Source organism: Odocoileus virginianus, chromosome 11, assembly GCF_023699985.2.
Source record: "Odocoileus virginianus isolate 20LAN1187 ecotype Illinois chromosome 11, Ovbor_1.2, whole genome shotgun sequence".
Classification (NCBI taxonomy): Eukaryota; Metazoa; Chordata; class Mammalia; order Artiodactyla; family Cervidae; genus Odocoileus; species Odocoileus virginianus.
Window position 1 is genome coordinate 26625188 of NC_069684.1, and position 18825 is coordinate 26644012.

At 46.5% G+C, this 18825-nt stretch overlaps 1 protein-coding gene across 5 annotated transcripts in view; it reads left to right on the forward strand.

Moving 5' to 3' along the window:
* The window catches only part of KAZN (kazrin, periplakin interacting protein), a 1309273-nt gene that overhangs the window by 787095 nt on the left and 503353 nt on the right, over window positions 1-18825 (forward strand). For 4 of the 5 annotated variants that reach the window (XM_070474078.1, XM_070474075.1, XM_070474076.1 and 1 more), the window contains exon 3: window positions 8327-8570. In XM_070474078.1, coding sequence (XP_070330179.1) covers window positions 8327-8570 — 244 coding nt within the window. Of the gene's footprint in view, window positions 1-7824; window positions 7998-8326; window positions 8571-18825 lie in introns of those variants that run through there. The other variant, XM_070474077.1, reaches the window with a different exon arrangement.

The window sequence follows — 18825 nt, forward strand, 5'->3', positions numbered from 1 at the left end:
TATCCTTCAATAAAAAATAAATTAAAAAGGAAAACAAAAATTAACAAAATACCCAAGAAACCTTCAACGGGGGTTGGGGATGGGAGGGAAATGTACTTCTTTCAAAAATAGATGGTTTAAGTATATATGCTTATGTGTTTTAGTCTATGGTTACTATGTATGGTTTTAATATTTATCTGTTTCATGTGTAGCAGCTTCTGATTATTAAAGGGCTTTTTGCTAATGAAAAATACACAGAAGTGACCTGGTTGGTTAAGTACGTACACAGAAGGGATGCACCTGACCAACTTCCTGACCTTTTTTTAAATTTATTTTTGATTGGAGGATAATTGGTTTACAGTATTGTGTTGCTTTCTGCCACACATCAACATGAATCAGTCATAGGTCTACATACGTCCCCTCCCTGTTGAATCTCCCTCCCACCTCCTACCCCATCCCACCACTCTAGGTTGCCGGAGAGCACTGGTTCGAGCTCCCTACATCTCAAATTCCCACTGGCTATCTATTTTACATATGGTAATAGATATGTTTCCATGCTATTCTCTCAATGTGTCCCACCCTCTTCTTCCCCAACTGTATCCGCAAGTCTCTTCTCTATGTCTGTGTCTTCCATTGCTGCCCTGCAAATAGGTTCATCAGTTCCATCTTTCTAGATCCCATATGTTTGCATTAACATGTGATATTTGATGAGAAATTCTTTAGGAAGTCAAAAGGAGAATGGCAGTCTTCACATGAGTAACTGTGCCTGGTGTCCACACTGAATTGTGTGTGTGCATACTGTACATATTTATCTATGTTTGTGTGTGCCTGTGTGCTCAGTCATGTCCAATTCTTTGCAACCCTATGGACTGTAGACCTCCAGGATCTCTAACCATGGGATTATCCAGGCAAGCATACTGCAGTGGGTTGCCATTCCTTTCTCCAGGGGATCTTCCCAATCTGGGGCTTGAACCCAAATCTCCTGCCATCCTTTACCCACTGAGCCACCTGGGAAGCCCATCAATATGTATACATACACCTATATATAATGGACACCTATAAACATACATCCCCATCTCAAAGCTGCAGGCTGTTTCCTCATGCCCCACAATCCTCTCCCCTATTTCCCTCCTGGTTTCTCTTCCTTTATATCCCTTCATTTCATAACTGGTTTTGAGGGCTACTCATAGCGGTAAGTGTGTAGGGCATTGCTGAGAAGGGAATATAACTTAGGTGTTGGGGCTCACCACCTGATCTCTTGTCTCTACGTCCTTGACTCTGCCCCGCTCCTGATCTTCTCACCCAGAGCACTGAGCTCCGACTGCCTCTTTCTGAGATGCTTTGCCGTTTTCCCCAGAGCACATGTTAAAACCCACTCAGCCAAAGTAAACCATGTAAATGAACAAGAGATACATCTCCTAGATTGGCCAGGATTCATATGTGACAATTTGAATAAACAGAGCATCCATCTGCAGAGAGGGAGGGTAATTCCCTGGGGACTCTCTGTGGAGGGGGCTGGGAAGACATGGGACAGACAGCATAGAGAAGAGAAAGAGCAGGGAGTCCTGCCATCATTCCTGTGGCTCAGGGGTTCCTGGAATTCATGTACTTGACACGTGTGTATGAGCTTTATGAGCATCCTGCGCTGGGTGCCTAGTGCAGTGAGTCAGGAACTAGCAGTGAATCTCAAACTTCACTGGGCACCAGGTACTCCTGGGAAGCTTTTTGCCAACGTAGATGCCCAGAGCCTCCCCCGGAGATTCTTCTAGGTCTGAATTAGGGCTCAGGATCTACAAGCATCTTCTGGGAACTCTACATCAAGCCATCTGCAGCCTCACTTTAAGAAACACTGAAACCAACCTGAAGTCCAGAGGTGTGCCTCTTATAGCCTAGTAAGGGACACTATTTGCAGCAAGGGAAAGTGGCAGGATCACACTTCTCCCCAGCTCCTATAGGCAGCCACATATTGACCCAAAGAAGCATCGAGATTTCACAGGACACTGACTCCTGGGCTTCTTTTCAGACCTCCCCTGTATCACCCTGTCCCATGCAGGAACTTAACCTGGCAAGAGGAAGCATCTGAATGCTGCTTCCAGTTCCTGATCTGAGCCAGACAAATTAGGAGCCTGATTGACTCAGAGAGCATACATGAAGCCACACTTGGGGATCCTCTGTCCTGGTCCCAGCTCATTCACTTGACAAATGTGTACTGGGTACTGGGGGCTAAGAAGAGGAGGGACGTGCAGGTATGGGGCTGGTCTCAAGGACCTTTTAGTTCAATTTCATGATCTTAGGACAAACTCTTCAACCTCCGTGTTTTAATCTGCCAAATGCAGATTCCAGTTACCTCCTCTTTCTGATGGAGTTGCTGCAAAGATAAAATATGAGGAGAGATGTAAAAGTACTTTGGAAAGTTATATGTGGCTAGAATTCCTGGGGAGACCCAAGATGAGAAGGGTTTTCATGACAAAAGCAAGAATTTTTGTGGATATGAAGTTATGGAGGATGGGAAAATGAACTTGTGCAATCAACCACCAATGTGTGGGAGAATCAAAGTCTTTGTTTTTCCTTCAGTGTATATATATACACCCCTCTCCGGGGGCACCACCTCGGCCCACGCTGTGTATATACACACTAGGTTTCCTGGGGTGGCTTCCCAGGTGACTCAGTGGTTTCCTAGGACAGTTCCAATTTATGCTACTTGTCCCAGCTTCACTATTCATAACACCCTCTTCCACTCTCAAAAGTGTCCCAGTTTGGACATTACATTATAAAATCACTCTATTTATGGAAGTAGGGAAGTGAAGATGACATTGCTGTCAGCAATGAGTTAGTCTCTTTGTCTTGGTTCTTATTAGGAATTTTCTTTCTCTGAGCTGGGATGGTTTTACAGACTTTCCAAAATGCTCAGGCAAGCTTTGACAGGTATCCAATGTGCACGGCATCGTTTGCTCATGCACTGCCTGAGCCTTGGATGGGGTTTGGCTGATGGTGACACTGGGAAAATAGCATCAGGTCCCTATAAAGTGAACACATTTTCTAGCTTGGTTCTTAACATCAGTTTACTGGGGTGGGAGGTGGGGGCTACTTCAGGAACATACAGAAAGGAGAATCTTGAAACAGAACACAGAGTACTGTTAAGTCCTCATAGTTGTGAATCCCAGAGAGCTTTATGGATGACAGATCTGGAGCCTGTCACCCAACAGGTTGTATGTGTCTCCCAAGAAATGAATTGTAAATGCATATCTGCCCTACAGATAGGCAAGTGGAAATGGACACAAATTCTGTGACTATTTTGTTACCTGAGATCACCTAGGTAAAAGTGCCAGTGGAAGCTGGAAGGGGTGGGGAAGATAGATTAAGTAAGCTTTTCAGTTTAAATCAAGTGGATTCTAGAGGGTAATTAATCTCAGGTTTTCTGTCTGAGATCTGATCCTTTTGCATGTGTGTGAACGTAAGGAGACACAGCTGGGAAAAGCTCCTTTTTTGTGTGTTTAGAAAACAAATCTCAAAAAATAAAATTCTTTAAAATCCTAGGAGGCACCCCAGGAGTTTCTAAGGAGAGTTACTTGCAAGCTCAGTGGCTGTACCACAGTTGGGGAAGAGGTGGACAGACGGAGATGAGAGGGTGCCCAAGGAATGGGTCTTTGCTTTCTTTTCTCCTGGTTAGATTTTGGGGTGTGGCTTGTTTTGTTTTGACTTGATTTGAAGATTCTGGTGCGTGGGGATAATTTCACTGAAGTGGAAAATGAGTAACACTTGGTCAGTTTGTTTACTGTACACACCGCTCACACATTCATTTGCAGAGTGCTTCCTATGGGTTAGGTGGCAAGGATGTGAAGCATAATAATACGTACACAAATGACCACCCTCCTCCTCCCACGCAGGGCTCTCAGGGAAGTAGAAGAGAGACTCGTAAACAGATCAATTACTGTGCTTTCTGATGAGTCTGTATAGAAGTGTGAGCACACACACACACATGTGCACTCTAGTGTACACACAGCTCTTCAAGAAGTTGTTCAGTTACTCAGCCGTGGCCGACTGCGACCCCATGGACTGCAGCACGTCGGGCTCCCCTGTCCTTGGCACTTCAAGAAGAGCTGCTCTTAATTGCTTTCTCAGGTTTGTTTCCAGGACACCCTTCTCCTCTTTTTTTCTTTTTTTGGTACCTGCATACATACTTTTGTTTATTGAAGTGGAATTCATAAAACATAACATTAACCTTTTAAGAAGTGATTTATTTTTGGCTGCACTGGGTCTTCATCGCTGCACTTGGACTTTCTCCAGTTGTGGCCGAGCGGGGACTACTCTCCTCATTGTGGTTGCTTCTCTTGTTACAGACCATGGGCTACAGGGAGAGTGGGCTCAGTACTTTGGCTCATGGGCTTAGTTGCCCCGTGGCATATGGGATCCTCCCAGACCAGGCATCAAACCGGCATCCCCTGAATTGCAAGGTGGATTCTTAACCACTGGACCACCAGGGAAGACTCAATCCAATCTTTTTAAAGTGAACGATTAGATAGCATTTAGTCCATTCACAATGTTGTGCAAACACAACCTCTCTCTAGTTCCAAAATATTTTCAACACTCCAAAATAAAATTCAGTCTCTGTTAAGTAGTTCTGCACACTCTCCCCTCCCCACAACTCCTGGTAACCACAAATCTGCTTTTTCTCCATAGATTTCCTACTCTAGATATTTCATATTAATGAAATCCTACAAAATGTAATCTTCTGTGTCTGGCTTCCTTCACTTCAGTTCAGTCGCTCAGTCATGTCCGACTCTTTGTGACCCCATGAACCGAAGCACGCACGACCTCCCTGTCCATCACCAACTCCCGGAGTCCATGCAAACCCATGTCCATTGAGTCGGTGATGCCATCCAACCATCTCTTCCTCTGATGTCCCCTTCTCCTCCTGCCCTCAATCTTTCCCAGCATCAGGGTCTTTTCAAATGAGTCATCTCTTTGCATCAGGTGGCCAAAGTATTGGAGTTTCAGCTTCAACATCAGTCCTTCCAATGATCGGTTCTTCCAGGACCGATCTCACCTTTAGGATGGACTGGTTGGATCTCCTTGCAGACCAAGGGACTCTCAAGAGTCTTCTCCAACACCACAGTTCAAAAGCATCAATTCTTCGCTGCTCAGCTTTCTTTATAGTCCAACGCTCACATCTATACATGATCACTGGAAAAACCATAGCCTTGACTAGATGGACCTTTGTTGACAAAGTAATGTCTCTGCTTTTTAATATGCTATCTAGGTTGGTCATAACTTTCCTTCCAAGGAGTAAGCGTCTTTTAATTTCATGGCTGCAATCACCATCTGCAGTGATTTTGGAGCCCAGAAAAATAAAGTCTGACACTGTTTCCACTGTTTCCCCATCTATTAGCCATGAAGTGATGGGACCAGATGCCTTGATCTTAGTTTTCTGAATGTTGAGCTTTAAGTCAACTTTTTCACTCTCCTCTTTCACTTTCATCAAGAGGTCCTTTAGTTCTTTTTCACTTTCTGCCATAAGGGTGGTGTCATGTGCATATCTGAGGTTATTGATATTTCTCCTGGCAATCTTGATTCCAGCTTGTGCTTCCTCCAGTCCAGAGTTTCTCATGATGTACTCTGCATATAAGTTAAATAAACAGGGTGACAATATACAGCCTTGACATACTCCTTTTCCTATTGGGAACCAGTCTGTTGTTCCATGTCCAGTTCTAACTGTTGCTTCCTGATCTGCATACAGGTTTCTCAGGTCAGGTGGTCTGGTATTCCCATCTCTTTCAGAATTTTCCACAGTTTATTGTGATCCACACAGTCAAAGGCTTCCATCACTTAGCAGAATGTTATTGAGGTTTGTCCACATTGTCGTGTGTGTCAGTACTTTAACCCTTTACATAGCCGATAATGTTCCACTGTATGGATATACCACAATGTGTTTATGCATTCATCTGCTGACAAACATTTGGGTGGTTTCACCTTCCAGCTGTTGTGAATAATGATTCTGTGAACACTTGTGAACAAATTTTTGTTTGAATATCTGTTTTATATCTGTGGTATATATCCGGGAGTAGAATTGCTGAGTCTTATAAGTAATTCTATGTTTAACTGTTTAAAGAACCAAAGTGTTTTGCACATTGGCTGAACATAACACACACCTGCCTTTTGAAGACCCACAAAGTTCTATTTTTGATGATTCCTCCATAATGAAACTGAAATACTTCAAAGAACTAAATTCTGGTTTACCAAAACCCAAGTAGTCTAAGTTCCTTTGTTGGTCCAGTGGGTTAGAACTTGTGCTAATGAGACTAAGGTCAGGGGTTCAAGACCCAGCTGGCCAGTCAGCAGAGCAGAGAGCACAGAATAAAAACTTAAGTGTGCTGTCACAGCTCCATTAATACTGCCCTGCCCTCTTACAAAAGCTCGTTAGTGCTCACAGGGGGACAGAGCAAGAGTCAGTTTATTTGTTGTTCAGTCGCTTAGTCCTGTCCGACTCTTTAGGACCCCATGGACTGCAGTATGCCGTGGTTCCCTGTCCTGTTTTTTATGGTTCCATATAAAAGGAAACAAAACGAAGCACCTGGCACCCAAGGCACAGTGGGGCTAACTAGAATCAAATGACTGCGCACTCCCAGTCCTGCTTTCACCTGATTTCTGTGGGTCCCTGGGGTAAACTGCTTACCCTGCCCAGAGCCTCAGTTTCCTCATGTCTAAACTGGGAAAAGAAGAGGGCGGCAGAGGATGAGATGCTGAGACAGCATCACGGACTCAATGAACATGAATTTGAGCAAGCCCTGGGAGACAGTAAAGGACAGGGAAGCCTGGCATGCTGAAGTTCATGGGGACGCAAAGAGTCAGGGGCGACTTAGTGAATGAACAACAACAAATTGGGAAAAATAATCCTTACTTCAAAGAGATGACAATGCATCCTGAGTACTTTGCACACAGTAGGCTTCCAACAAGTGCTGATGAATCTGGAGGGTGAGCAACCTCCAGGAGTGCAGAAGACCCTCAGCTCCTGCAACTGGCTCTGAGCTGTCCTCCTGAGTTTGACCAGCTGGAATGGTGCTGCGAGCTTGTCCGGTTGTTCCGGGTTACACTGACTGTTTTAAATGGTCCTATTTGCATGGAATGAAGCTTGCTATGGTAACAAGGTCTGGTGGCTGGAATCCAGGGCCCCAGTGAAAAATGCAAAGCCTGTGCTCCTGGAGAAAGAGGCACTTGATGGGTGTATCAACTTTAAGGTTACCTCTGTTGGCCCAGGAAGAAGGAGCGAGGTAAACTGAGGCAGCGGGGCCTCCACACTCCTAGCAGGGGGAGGAAGAGGGAAGCCCCATGGAGCCTTCCAGACTTCTCTCCTGGCCGAATTCCTTTTGCCCCCCAATATCTAGCCCAGCTAAGAAGCCTAAGACTGGCTAAGGCCACCGATCTGTGCACCCACCAGTTCCGGGCGGTGGGGAGGCCACAGCGCCAGTGATCCACCCTGGGGAAGAAAAGGGCGATCCTTCGGAGGAAGGGGAGACAACACAGGTTGGGGCGCTGAAGGTGAAGGTGGAGTGGGGTGGAGTAGGGTGGGGGTGGACAGTGAGAGGCACGCGGGGCAGTAGCCCAGTTCCCCGCTGAACATTCCTAACCGCATTTGAAGGAAACAGCTAAGCAAGAACTCCACTCCAGAGCGCGGGCAAGCAGCCCCCTCCCCCGGAGCTCCATCTCCGCTCCCCTCCGGGGCCCCTCTTCCGAGCACCCCTCTCTCCCAAGCACCCACCTCCTCCCCAGTCCCTGCACCCGCGCTAGGCGCGAGTTCGCCAGGGCGGGGGCCGCCCCACCGCTCCAGGGAGGGGACCGAGAGCGGGCCTGGGAGCAGGCGCCCCCCCACCCCTGGCCAGGGGCGCCACCTCGGCCCACGCTGGGCCACCGCCTGCCGCACACGCCCCACGTGGGGGTGTGTCCCGGAGGTGGGGGGCGCCGGAGGCCGAGGCAGCGCCCCCGCCCCGGGTCCCTGCCCCCTCCCGAGCGCGCGGCGAATGGTAGGCTCCATTGAAAGAGTGCCTGGCGGCGCGCGGTGTCCTTCTCCGAGTCGCTCTCCGCGCCGGGGTCTCGGCGATCTCTGCTCCTCCTCCTCTTTCTCCTCCCCCCTTCCCCCCTCCCCAACCCTCCGCCTCGCTCCGCCGCGGCTCAGGCTGGAAGCGCCGCTGTCATTCCTGTGCCGGAGGAGCCGGCGCTGCCGGTTCCTGGGGGTCGGGGCTCGGGGAAGCCGGGCCGCTGGGGACCCAACAGGTAGAGCCGGGGGTGCCCGGCCGCGCGCCCCCCAACCCCCGCGCATCATGCAGCTCTTTGTCACCTCTCTCGCCCCCAGGCCAAAATCCTGAGCATGATGGAAGACAATAAGCAGCTCGCGCTCCGCATCGATGGGGCGGTCCAGTCGGCCAGCCAGGAGGTGACCAACCTGCGAGCCGAACTCACGGCCACCAACCGGAGACTGGCGGAATTGAGCGGCGGCGGCGGCCCCGGCCCGGGCCCGGGAGCGGCGGCCAGCGCCTCGGCGGCGGCGGACTCGGCGGCGGCGGCGAACATGGAGAACCACCAGCACAGCGCGCAAGGTAGGGATCGCCTGGCGCCCGGGTCGGAGGAGAGGCGAGCGAGCCGGACCCGGACCGGACCCGGAGGTGCCCGGGGACTCGTTGCACCCCCACGCCCGCGGCGAAACCGCCTTGCATTGTGGCTTGCAACCCTTTCCGCCCGGCGGTGGCCGGTACTGCTCCCCTGCTGGGAGTTGCAGTCTGCTGTCATTAACGAAAACCCGGGCGCAGCGTGCCCGGGTTCACACGGTCACGCCGGCCCCGGCCAGCGCAAGCTAGGCGCAGCCGGCGGGTCCCCCCCCCCCACCCCCCACCGCGCCCCGGCAGCAGAAAGTGCCCTTTAGATGATACTCAGCCCCCAGCTCCGTGGGCAAACTTTTCATGCTCGGGCCTTTGCAGGGGTGAATGCCACAGCTTCCCCCCCAGTTCCGGAGGCTCCTTTCCTTGGAACGAATGCCCGAGAGGGAGCGCCAGGCTCTGCTGCCGCGTTTGGGGTAGAGGATTGGACTTTTCTCCACGGATGCCAAATCCCTTGTCTCGATTGCATCTGGACTTTATTTTCTCCCCGTTTGAGATCGCGCAGGCAGTGGAATTATATCAATGCAACAGTAGATGCCGTGCTCAGCAGGGAGTTTAAATTTCCAGCAAATATAAACACTGAGAGCACTTTCCAGGGGGAAATCTTAGCCCTCAAAGGCTGAGTGATGGGCTCCTGGCGAAATGAAGGCGTCGTAGATGGTGGGTTTCCAGGTAGCTGCTGCTTGAAGGGACTCTTTGCAGTTAGGAGGAGAAGGGGGAAAAGGACAGTCTGTGTTGACACTGACAGTGATGAAGCTCTGAAACCCTCATACAAGGGTTGAAGATGGAGGAAGCATAAAAAAAAAAAATCCATACTGTTTGTTTTCTGTAAATTAGAAGTGCAGAATGGATTTTCAGGATTTTTCCCCTTTTTTTGTCTAATTGCCCTTTAAGAAAAGTTGTCACTGATTATTAATATCATTTGATTGCAAACTAAATTACTGAAATCCTGGATGTGACCAAAAAAAAAAAAAATCCAGTCTAGGAGGGTCACTTGTGTAAATATGTCACTTAATGAAGTATGAGGTACCAGTGGCCCAGAAGGATTTTCTGGTTTTGTTGTTATTTCAAAGGCTTCTCCTAAGTGTTGAGAGCGAGCGAGCGAGTCTGGTTTCATAGGAATGCCTTCCCTCTGTCAGCTTCTGTTTCTTCCTTACCTTCCTGCAGTAGGCATGCCTTTTTTTTTTTTTTTTTTTGGTGTGATATGTTAAGCTTGAACATTAGCAGTTTATGGTCAACTCAGATCTTAACTTGGTACTTCCGGAGTCTGTCAGGATTCTTAGGAATCGGGGCAATAATTTGGTACCAAAGTAGCATGACGTCATGGTGGGAAGGTGTTGTGAGAATGGTTCACAGTTTTCAAGGTGGGTATCTGGTTATTCTGTCATTTATCCCTTGTTATGTCATTGTGTGTGGAAGATGCTCTCTCCTGGCACCTGGGCAAAAACAGAGAAGTTAGACTCCATGGTCAGGCTTTACTTTTTATCAGCACGGATGCTTCCAGCCTTAAAAAATAGCAGAGAACTGGCATTTTGCTGAGAATCAAAAGCTGTGGTAAAGCAGACTGAACAATGCTGGTTTATTTCCCACCATCCGCCCCTTTCTCAGCCGAGGAAAAGTTAAGTGGCTTTTATCTGAGTCCTGGGTCTAGTGCAGTCTGAGCACGCTAAGGAGGTCGGGCCACAGTGATCTATAAACTCGACTTGAAAACTGTGATACTTAGCTGATGGTTAAATTGTTGTAGTGGAGCAGTCAGGGACTGTTTCCTTTTTCTTTTTTCCCTACAAAAATGCACAAGGCTGTGGAAGTGGAAGTGGCTTTTGGATCTCTTGATATTCCTAAAAACACACAAAACCGGCTGTTTCCTCATATTCTGAGACGTGTGCCTCCCCAGGCCAGGGGCTCTGTGGGTGGCTGGAGGAAGGATGGTTTTGATTTTTCATCTGTGTACCATTGGTATTTTTCAAAACCTTTGCTGGGAGAGTTTAATGATTTTATAATCAGAAAATAAAATGTTGAAGATTTTAACTCAGCTTAATGGTTGGCCACATAGCCCTCTAAATTGATGTCAATTTAAACTGATGTGATGGTTGAAAAGAAAACAAGACCCCCATATACATTCAGTGGGGCATCATTTACTTATATATAGTAACCATTCCTTCATACAGTACTTTTGCATTATTTAGCCTCTGTGAGTGTTTTGGGGTTTGTTTTTATTTTGTTTTGCTTTGTGTTCTCATGACATGTGGCAGCAGTCTGCTGGAACAGAAACCTTCTGCAGAGGTGTCTGGTAGTGTCTTCTGCTAGTGCTCACCTATTCCTAAAGGGAAACGCTGGGCTCTCTTGGGTTGATTTCAAAGTATGGTTGACTGGCTTTCTTATGCTTCTTTGTAACAAACCTCCAGGAAGGCTCACAGAAGCTCAGTTCTTGGGGATTCCTCACTGTTCTTCCAAATTAGTCTTCTGTTCTAATTTTGTCTGTGTTGGTGCAAGTCGATGGGCTCAAAGCGCATGAGTATTTACTGTTGTTGAGTTATCACTTTTCAAATCACGGATTTGAATAAAATGAGTATCTTTCAAAATTCAAGTGTTTCAGCCGCTCAGTCGTGTCTGACTCTTTGAGACCCCATGCAGAGCAGCACGTCAGGCTTCCCTGTCCTTCACCATCTCCTGGAGCTTGCTCAAACTCCTGTCCATCGAGTCAGTGATGCCATCCAACCTTCTCTTCCTCTATCATGCAACTGTATAAGTTATCTTTTAACTAAAGGGCATTATGCACATATGAAATGCATGTTGATGTCCTTTTAATAATATTAGCAAAAATGGTTACAAAGAAGAGTCATCTTTTGCTCTCCCTGCTGAGAAACTGTTTGATCCATTTCCAGATACTTTTGTTAAAATTTTATTTTTGATGAATTAAATAAGCTCACCAATCCACCAGTGTATGTTTTGTCCCAGTGAGGATATCTGACAGGAGGTAAGTCGATGAAGAAAACTTGGGTTTTCCTAGAGAGTTAATGCAGTGTGTCATTTAAACAAAATATTACCTTGGTTGGTACCCTCTGTGAGCGGGCATGGTTGCTACGTAACGGAGTCTGGAAAGTGAACTGCTGAAAATCTGGGCTTTCGACACTTTGCAGGATCTTCTTTCAGAATCTGTGTTGAAAGAACGCTTGGCAGCCAGCCCATCTTCTCTCTCCCAGCTTCAAGTGAGTCGGATAATCCCTAATGAGGATGCTGGCATGCGGAGCACAGGGCATCCGTGCAGGGTGGCTCTTCCCAAGGCTCCAAAGCTGCCTCTTGGGTTGGTGAGGTCACGACTGCCTTTGACAGGTGGACAGAAGGAGGCTTGGAAAGAACAGAGCCAAGCATTTGTTCCAATTTGTCTTGTTGTTGGTAGCCAGAGAACGGATTTGTTTAAAGTAACATTTCTAAGCTGTTTTCCTCAGCGTAACATCTCTGGGAAATGTGTTTAAAATGCTTGCTGTTCTTTGAGGGGAAAATATAGCAGTTTGTTTCTCTGAAAATGTTTTATCTGATGAATGGCTAATATTAGATTCAATTGATTGCTTTGCTATGCATAGAATAAAACAATTAAGCTCCACTGTACCCGATGCAAATAGGTGTTTAACTGTATATAACATAAAATACCTATGCTCAGTAGGATGCATACCTACTGCCATGATTTGTGTGTTTTTTAAGGAAATGGTTGTATTTATATGCCTCTGTAAGTGGAAATGTTCATAGCATCTTTCGTGGGTGTTGAGGGCTTACTGTCTACTGCATCTGTTAGATTAGGAGGGGGAAAAGGGTCATTTTCTTACACCTTTGTAAATTTCCATAAATAGATGCAAGTTTTTTTTTTTTCCCCCCTAGGCATTAAAATAGACTGTGACTTCAGGTCTGATGGCTCTTATCTAGCATTTTGATAACACTGGAAACCCTTTGGTGAAGCATAAATTACCTTGGGACCGAACTGAATGTGTGAATAGTCTGCGGAGACGCTAGACACTGTTGCTTTGCAAAATGAGCTCTCTTTTGGCAACCCCTTTCCACTTCATTCTGCCTCTGTGTACTCTTGTTTTCTCAAGTAGACTTTTATCTTTTTTGAAAAAGAGAATTTTCATGTGGTAGAGAGAATGAGACTAAGTGCAGTAGAATCTTGGGGACTTCTCTTGGCTCACCCCTAAGTTACAGAGCTCATCCAGAACCTATGCCTTGGTTTCTCCAGTCATATCCATGGGCTGTAAGAGACTTGTCTGTCTTTTCCTAATATGGTAGGCTGTCATGAGATGGGATTTCAAAATTCTTCCTGAAAATCACCATGCATGGTCACCAAGAGATTATGTACAGATCAGTACAGTGTGAATGAAATTAGTTATTGATTGGCTAGTATTTACTATCTTTGTACTGTCTTTGGAAAATGCCCGGAAGACCCCTGAAGTGAAGTTTCTGGTTCTGGTTAATTTCATGCTTCCAGAATTTCAGGTTTGACTGAGGTTTTTCAAAGCTTTTTTGATCCTAAGTCTGAGCCAATCTGATTTTTACAATAGGAGCCTAATCACACATCCTCCCCATGTAAGACACAGCATGCTCTCCCCACACCTTCACCCTCTCTACTCCCCAAGACTGCTGGCACTTTTGAGGAATCCTGTAGGTTATAATTTGTGACTTCCTGGCTGCCAGTGAGCTTGTAGCAGATGGACTTGGCAGGTGGGGCATGCTCGTTGGAATGCTGCCGGCTCACCGTGCAAGTCATATGGGGCCCAGAAGGTCGAGCCTGGGGTCCTGGCCATATTCATTGCATATTTCATTTATATTTATTCCTGAGTTATGTAGCAAAGGTAAGTGAAATCCACATGAATTTCTCAGTGTTTTTCAGACTTTTTCCAGTATGGGTTTGTGTGAGCATTAGTGCTTGGCAGCTCACCCCCTGCCATCTATTAGGCAAGAGTGGAACTTGTTCTGCCTGCTGAGGCCAAGGAATGGGTTTTTAAGTGATCTTGTAAATGAAAATGAGTCCATACTGTTTGGGCTGGATATTAGGGTGAGTAACACATGGGATGACAAGGGGCGCCACCACCAGCAGTCATTGCAATGTCCTAGTCGTCTGAAATGCAGGCAAAGAAACTTCAGGCAGAATCGTTTAGGAAAACACAGCTTCTCTGAAGCCAGGAGCGCGTGTGTGTGTCTGTGTGCTCAGTCATGTCCAACTCTTTGCGACCCCACAGACTGTAGCCCACCAGGCTCCTCTGTCCATGGGATTTCCCAGGCAAAATTATTGGAGTGAGTTACTGTTTCCTTCCCCAGGGGATCTTCCCAACCCAAGAGAGTGACCATCTATTGTGGCAGATGATACCTGACAACTCAGGACAGGTTAGCATCCTGCTGGCCCATGTCATCATCCTCAAGGTCCCCTACCAGGCCCATCTTGACTATGAAGAAGCTGGAGGGAATCCAGGGAAAGGAATCTTTTCTTCCTCCCCATGTGGTTGAATGAGTCTGTAACATCCTTTCTGGTTTGATGCACCTCAGATCTAGGTGGCAGACTCAAGGCTGTGCACTGTAGACATGCTTCTCCCTTGGAATCCTAAGCTGCTGGAAACATGAAAGATGCTGAATATAGTTTTAATGAGTTTGGCAAGAACAACTGTTAGAGCAGGTGGCTTCTGTGTGATGGGACATCATGGGTTCTTAATTTGTTTTAGTGTCTTTGTTGACTTGGCCTTGCTGGGCCTTTGGGTCACACTTATGAAAAGCCCCTGTCCCCTCTATCCCTCTGATGAACTGAGACCCTAGCACAAGAGCTCAGATGGAGCTTGTTACAGGCAGGTCTGCAAGCAAAGTGCCCCCAAGGCCTCTGCACCTTCTGTGATGGGGAGTCAGGCTGGGAGGATGGAGAGAAATGGGAGGGGCAGCCACCTGCCCAGCTCCCCCCAGCCTTTCCTCTTCCACCAGAGCAAACGCTGGAGCAAAGGGGACATAAAGAACCTCCATTCCCAATATTGTCTCAGCTCTACAGATTGTTTGAAGTATGTGATGTGTATCATTAAGAAGTAATATGAATCATTAAGAACATAGTACCCTCTAAAGGAAGGTGCGTCCAGAGCTATTACTTTACACTCACCTTTGGCACTTCATTATGGTTGTCGGAGCTCACCTCTTGGGTACATCACAAGACACTGGGTGTTCAAGACCTACTTGCAAGGTTAGCAACCCAAGAGTCACTTGTCACCAATGAAAAGAACCAACTTTATCCAGGGATTGGGGCCTCCTACTCCCTAGACTTTGTATGCTTTCTCTCTTGGGAAGGATGATTCCAGGCAAGACTGGCATCCTGCAGTCTTATTTTTCTCCCTCCTAGTCATACATTTTCCTTTCCTAGGTTCTCTCCTAGTGACCTCAGTAGTCTCCAATGGCCCAGGACCATGCCCAACAAACGACTTATAACTCCTCACAGATTCCTTTATGCTAGGGTTTCCCAGTCTTGGCATTGTTGTCATTTGGGTCAGGATAATTCTTTGTTGGAGGGACATTGTGTGCTCTGTAGGGTATTTAGCAGCATCCCTGTCCTCTGCCCAACAGATGTCAGTAGACCTCCCACACACCAGTTGTGACAATGCACAATGTCTCCAGATATTGCCAGATATCCCCTGGGAACCACATCATCCCTGGCTGAAAACCATTTTTTATGCCACTGACTAAAGGAGGCCCCAGTTGTGAATCTTAGAACGGTAACTCAGTAAGAGCAGAGCCTTTCATCTGCTTTGTTTTCTGCTCCTTTTGCAGCACCTAGAACAGTGCCTGGCACAGAGCAAGAGCTCAGTAAGTGATTATTGAGTGAATGAATGAATGAATGCTCAATTACTGAGTTACAGAATGTGCAGACTTTGTCATGTTTTTACATGAAGCTCATTGGTTTAATGATTGTTATTGTCCAGTTGCTCAGTCATGTCTGACTCTTTGTGTCCCCATGGACTGAAGCACTCCAGGCCCCCCTGTCCTTCACTGTCTCCCAGAGTTTGCTCAAATTCTTGTCCATTGAGTCAGTGATGCTGTCTAACCATCTCATCCTCTACTGCCCTCTTCTCCTTTTTTCATTCAGTCTTTCCCAGCATCAGGGTCTTTTCCAGTGAGTCAGCTCTTCACATCAGGTGGCCAAAGTATTGGAGCTTCAGCATCAGTCCTTCCAGTAAATATTCAGGATTGATTTCCTTTAAGATTGACTGGTTTGATCTCCTTGCAGTCCAAGGGACTCTCAAGAGTCTTCTCCAGCACTACAGTTTGAAAGCACCCATTCTTCGGCGCTCATCCTTCTTTAGGGTCCAGCTCTCACATCTGGATATGACTACTGGAAAAATCATAGGTTTGACGATACAGACCTTTATCAGCAAAGTGATGTCTCTGCTTTTTAATATACTGTCTAGGTTTAATGACACATGGTTTTAATTGAGTCTTTATTTGACACATGTCAACACTAACATGTTCTAAACACTTTTTCTGTATTCTCTCAATTCATCTTTTAAACTGCCTTCCAAGGTGAGTACTGGGTTTGCCACCTTACACATGAGAAAGTTGACGCCCAGAAAGGTTATGTGACTTTCCCAGGGTCACCAAGCTAGCAAGTGGCAGAACTAGTAGATGAACCCAAGTAAATGTGACTCCAGAGATTGCCTGCTGTCCCAGCTAGGATGGTGTTCAACTTTACATAGTTTTTCCCATTCCTGCCCAAGAAATAATCTTTGTTCTAAAGCTGGCATCATGGTAGTTGTAGTTAGGATTTGCATGTCTGAGATTAAGTCGTTCATCATAAATCCTTAGAGCTCCACAGAACAAAATATGCTTTGTCACTGCTATGGAGTCTGTAGCCAGAAAGGTATCTGGCCAGAGGTAACAGGGCAGCTCAGTGGCAGAGCTGTGTTCAAATGTAAGGATCTTCCTTCTCTCTGCCTGGCTGCTGGGCTTAGGCTGCAGAGAGTCACAGAGAGGACTGAACTGTTTGGGAAAGGGGACAGTGAACCCCGGACCTTCTTAACAGGGGCTTGACTCATATTGAGAAAAGGGATGTTCCAGGAGCAGACCTGGGGAGCTGCAGAGACCTTGGAGGTCATCCAAGAGCACAGTGATAGCAATAGCCTGCATCTGTTGAGACTTTTTTCCTGACTCTCCCAGACTGTGTGCAGTGTGATTGATAACACTGTTTCATCTACTTTCCTATCACTGTAAGTTGGGTAATGTTCTCATCTCCATTCTACAAATGAACAAATTGAGGCTCAGAACTGTTTCATTGTTTTTCCACACTCTGGACCTTGGTCATCTGCGGGATTGAAATACAGGTTCGGCTGACCCTGGAGCCCACCTGCTTCTCTACAACAAAATATCAAGGTACCAGGCAAGCAGCACAAGGAGACGCCAGGAGTATGGTTTTGTCTTTTTTGCCTACAGAGCTACTTACCCACTCCCCTTCTTTTTCCTTTTCTTCTTTTCCCCTTCTCTTCTCTCTGTCTCCATCTATTTTGAGAGATTAGGTACACAGGTTCAAGGACCAGAGATTTAATAAGATATGGAGCAAGCTATCCTGGCAGTCATAGTTTAGTAGGTGTGACTGACATGGAAATATAATTACATTTTATAATAAAGGTCTAGACAGGTGTAATGGGAAAATAGATGATGGAGTGACAAATAGAGAAGGCTTCACAGATGTCCATGACAGTAGCAATGTGTAATAAAAGCATGCTGGGAAAATATATTGATTTGCCTACTAAGGTTAAACTGACCATGAGAGATTATTAAAAAGTGCAACTTTGGGGGTAGATTGGGATTGGATCCTACAGAGAATAGCTCCTGGCTGAGACTTTCTCCTGCAAAGAAGGAAGATGTGAGTGACACAGGGTTTAGATCTTGAATAATAGTTGTTTTTTCCTCCAAAAGAGATGAATTTCAATGTAGGTGTAGCTCTGCTCACCCCCTGTATTATCTTCCTGGTCAAGACTGGGGCTTCTTGTCTGCTGCAGCGTAGCTCACTTTCCTTGATTAGGTTGAATTTTTTTTAAAACCACTGAGGATGGTGTCTTTAATTCAGTTAGTGCAATTTGGAACACAGTGGGGTTTAGGTCACCCTTTCCCCATCATTTTTGCCACTTTGAAATTCTGTGTTCACTATTTCCTGAAGATAGCAAGGTATGAAATCTAGAAATTTGATACTGACCCCGGAGACTGCAATTGTGGTACCATAGAGCTTGATGAATGATGGCTGAGGAGAACTGACCTGTGATTATATGTATATTGATTATCTTAATTAATGCATTCACCAAGTGGATTGCTTTGCCTGTTCCTACAAGGTTTACTATATGAAGTGAGAAAAAAAATGGGACTATCTTTTGACACATCTTAGATTTGAGAATCAACAGAAAGGTCATTTTGTGGAGACTGTCAGCCCGTTGGCTAGCAGACATGCTGTGATTGCTCTGTTCACAGTTTGACTTGGTACCAGGTAGCCCTGCAAGGAGGCACGTTTAAGTCTTAATAGATGTCCTCTGAGGAAGGAGCATAATCCCTGGTTGGCTTTTCTACAGCGTGGGTCATTATCATCAACCAGTAGAACAGAACCTTGTTAGAACTCAGCTGGTTGACACATGGGTTGATCCCACCATGCGTGCGTGCTCTAGTTGCTCACTTGTGTCTGACTCTTTGTGATCCCGTGGACTGTAGCCTGCTAGGCTTCTCTGTCCCTGGGGTTGTCCAGGTAAGAATACTGAAGCAGGTGGCCATTTCCTCCTCCAGGGGATCTTCCCAACCTGGGGCTCAGACCTCCGGTCTCCTGAGTCTCCTGCATTACAGGAAGATTCTTTACTGCTGAGCCACCAGAAGCCCTCGTTCCACCATGGAATAAGTCAAAACCCATCCTTCAACACTTTCAGTGTTATTACTTTGCCTCTAAAGCACAAGCTCTGGATAGCATCCTCCATTCACAAAGCCAAGGCTCAGAATCCTTTTTCCAGGCTTCTGCTGCATTTACCCAGTAGTTTTCCTTTGCACCCAGGAGTTGCTAGGGAAACACTAGAGTTTACTCTACCCAGATCTTTGCAGCATACAAAGACTTGCATAGGCACTGACTCTGTGGATCCTACCCGCTGGCCCGTAGGATGGAATTAAAGTAGACACACCAATCTAGTTCTCAAATAAGGAAACTGAGGCA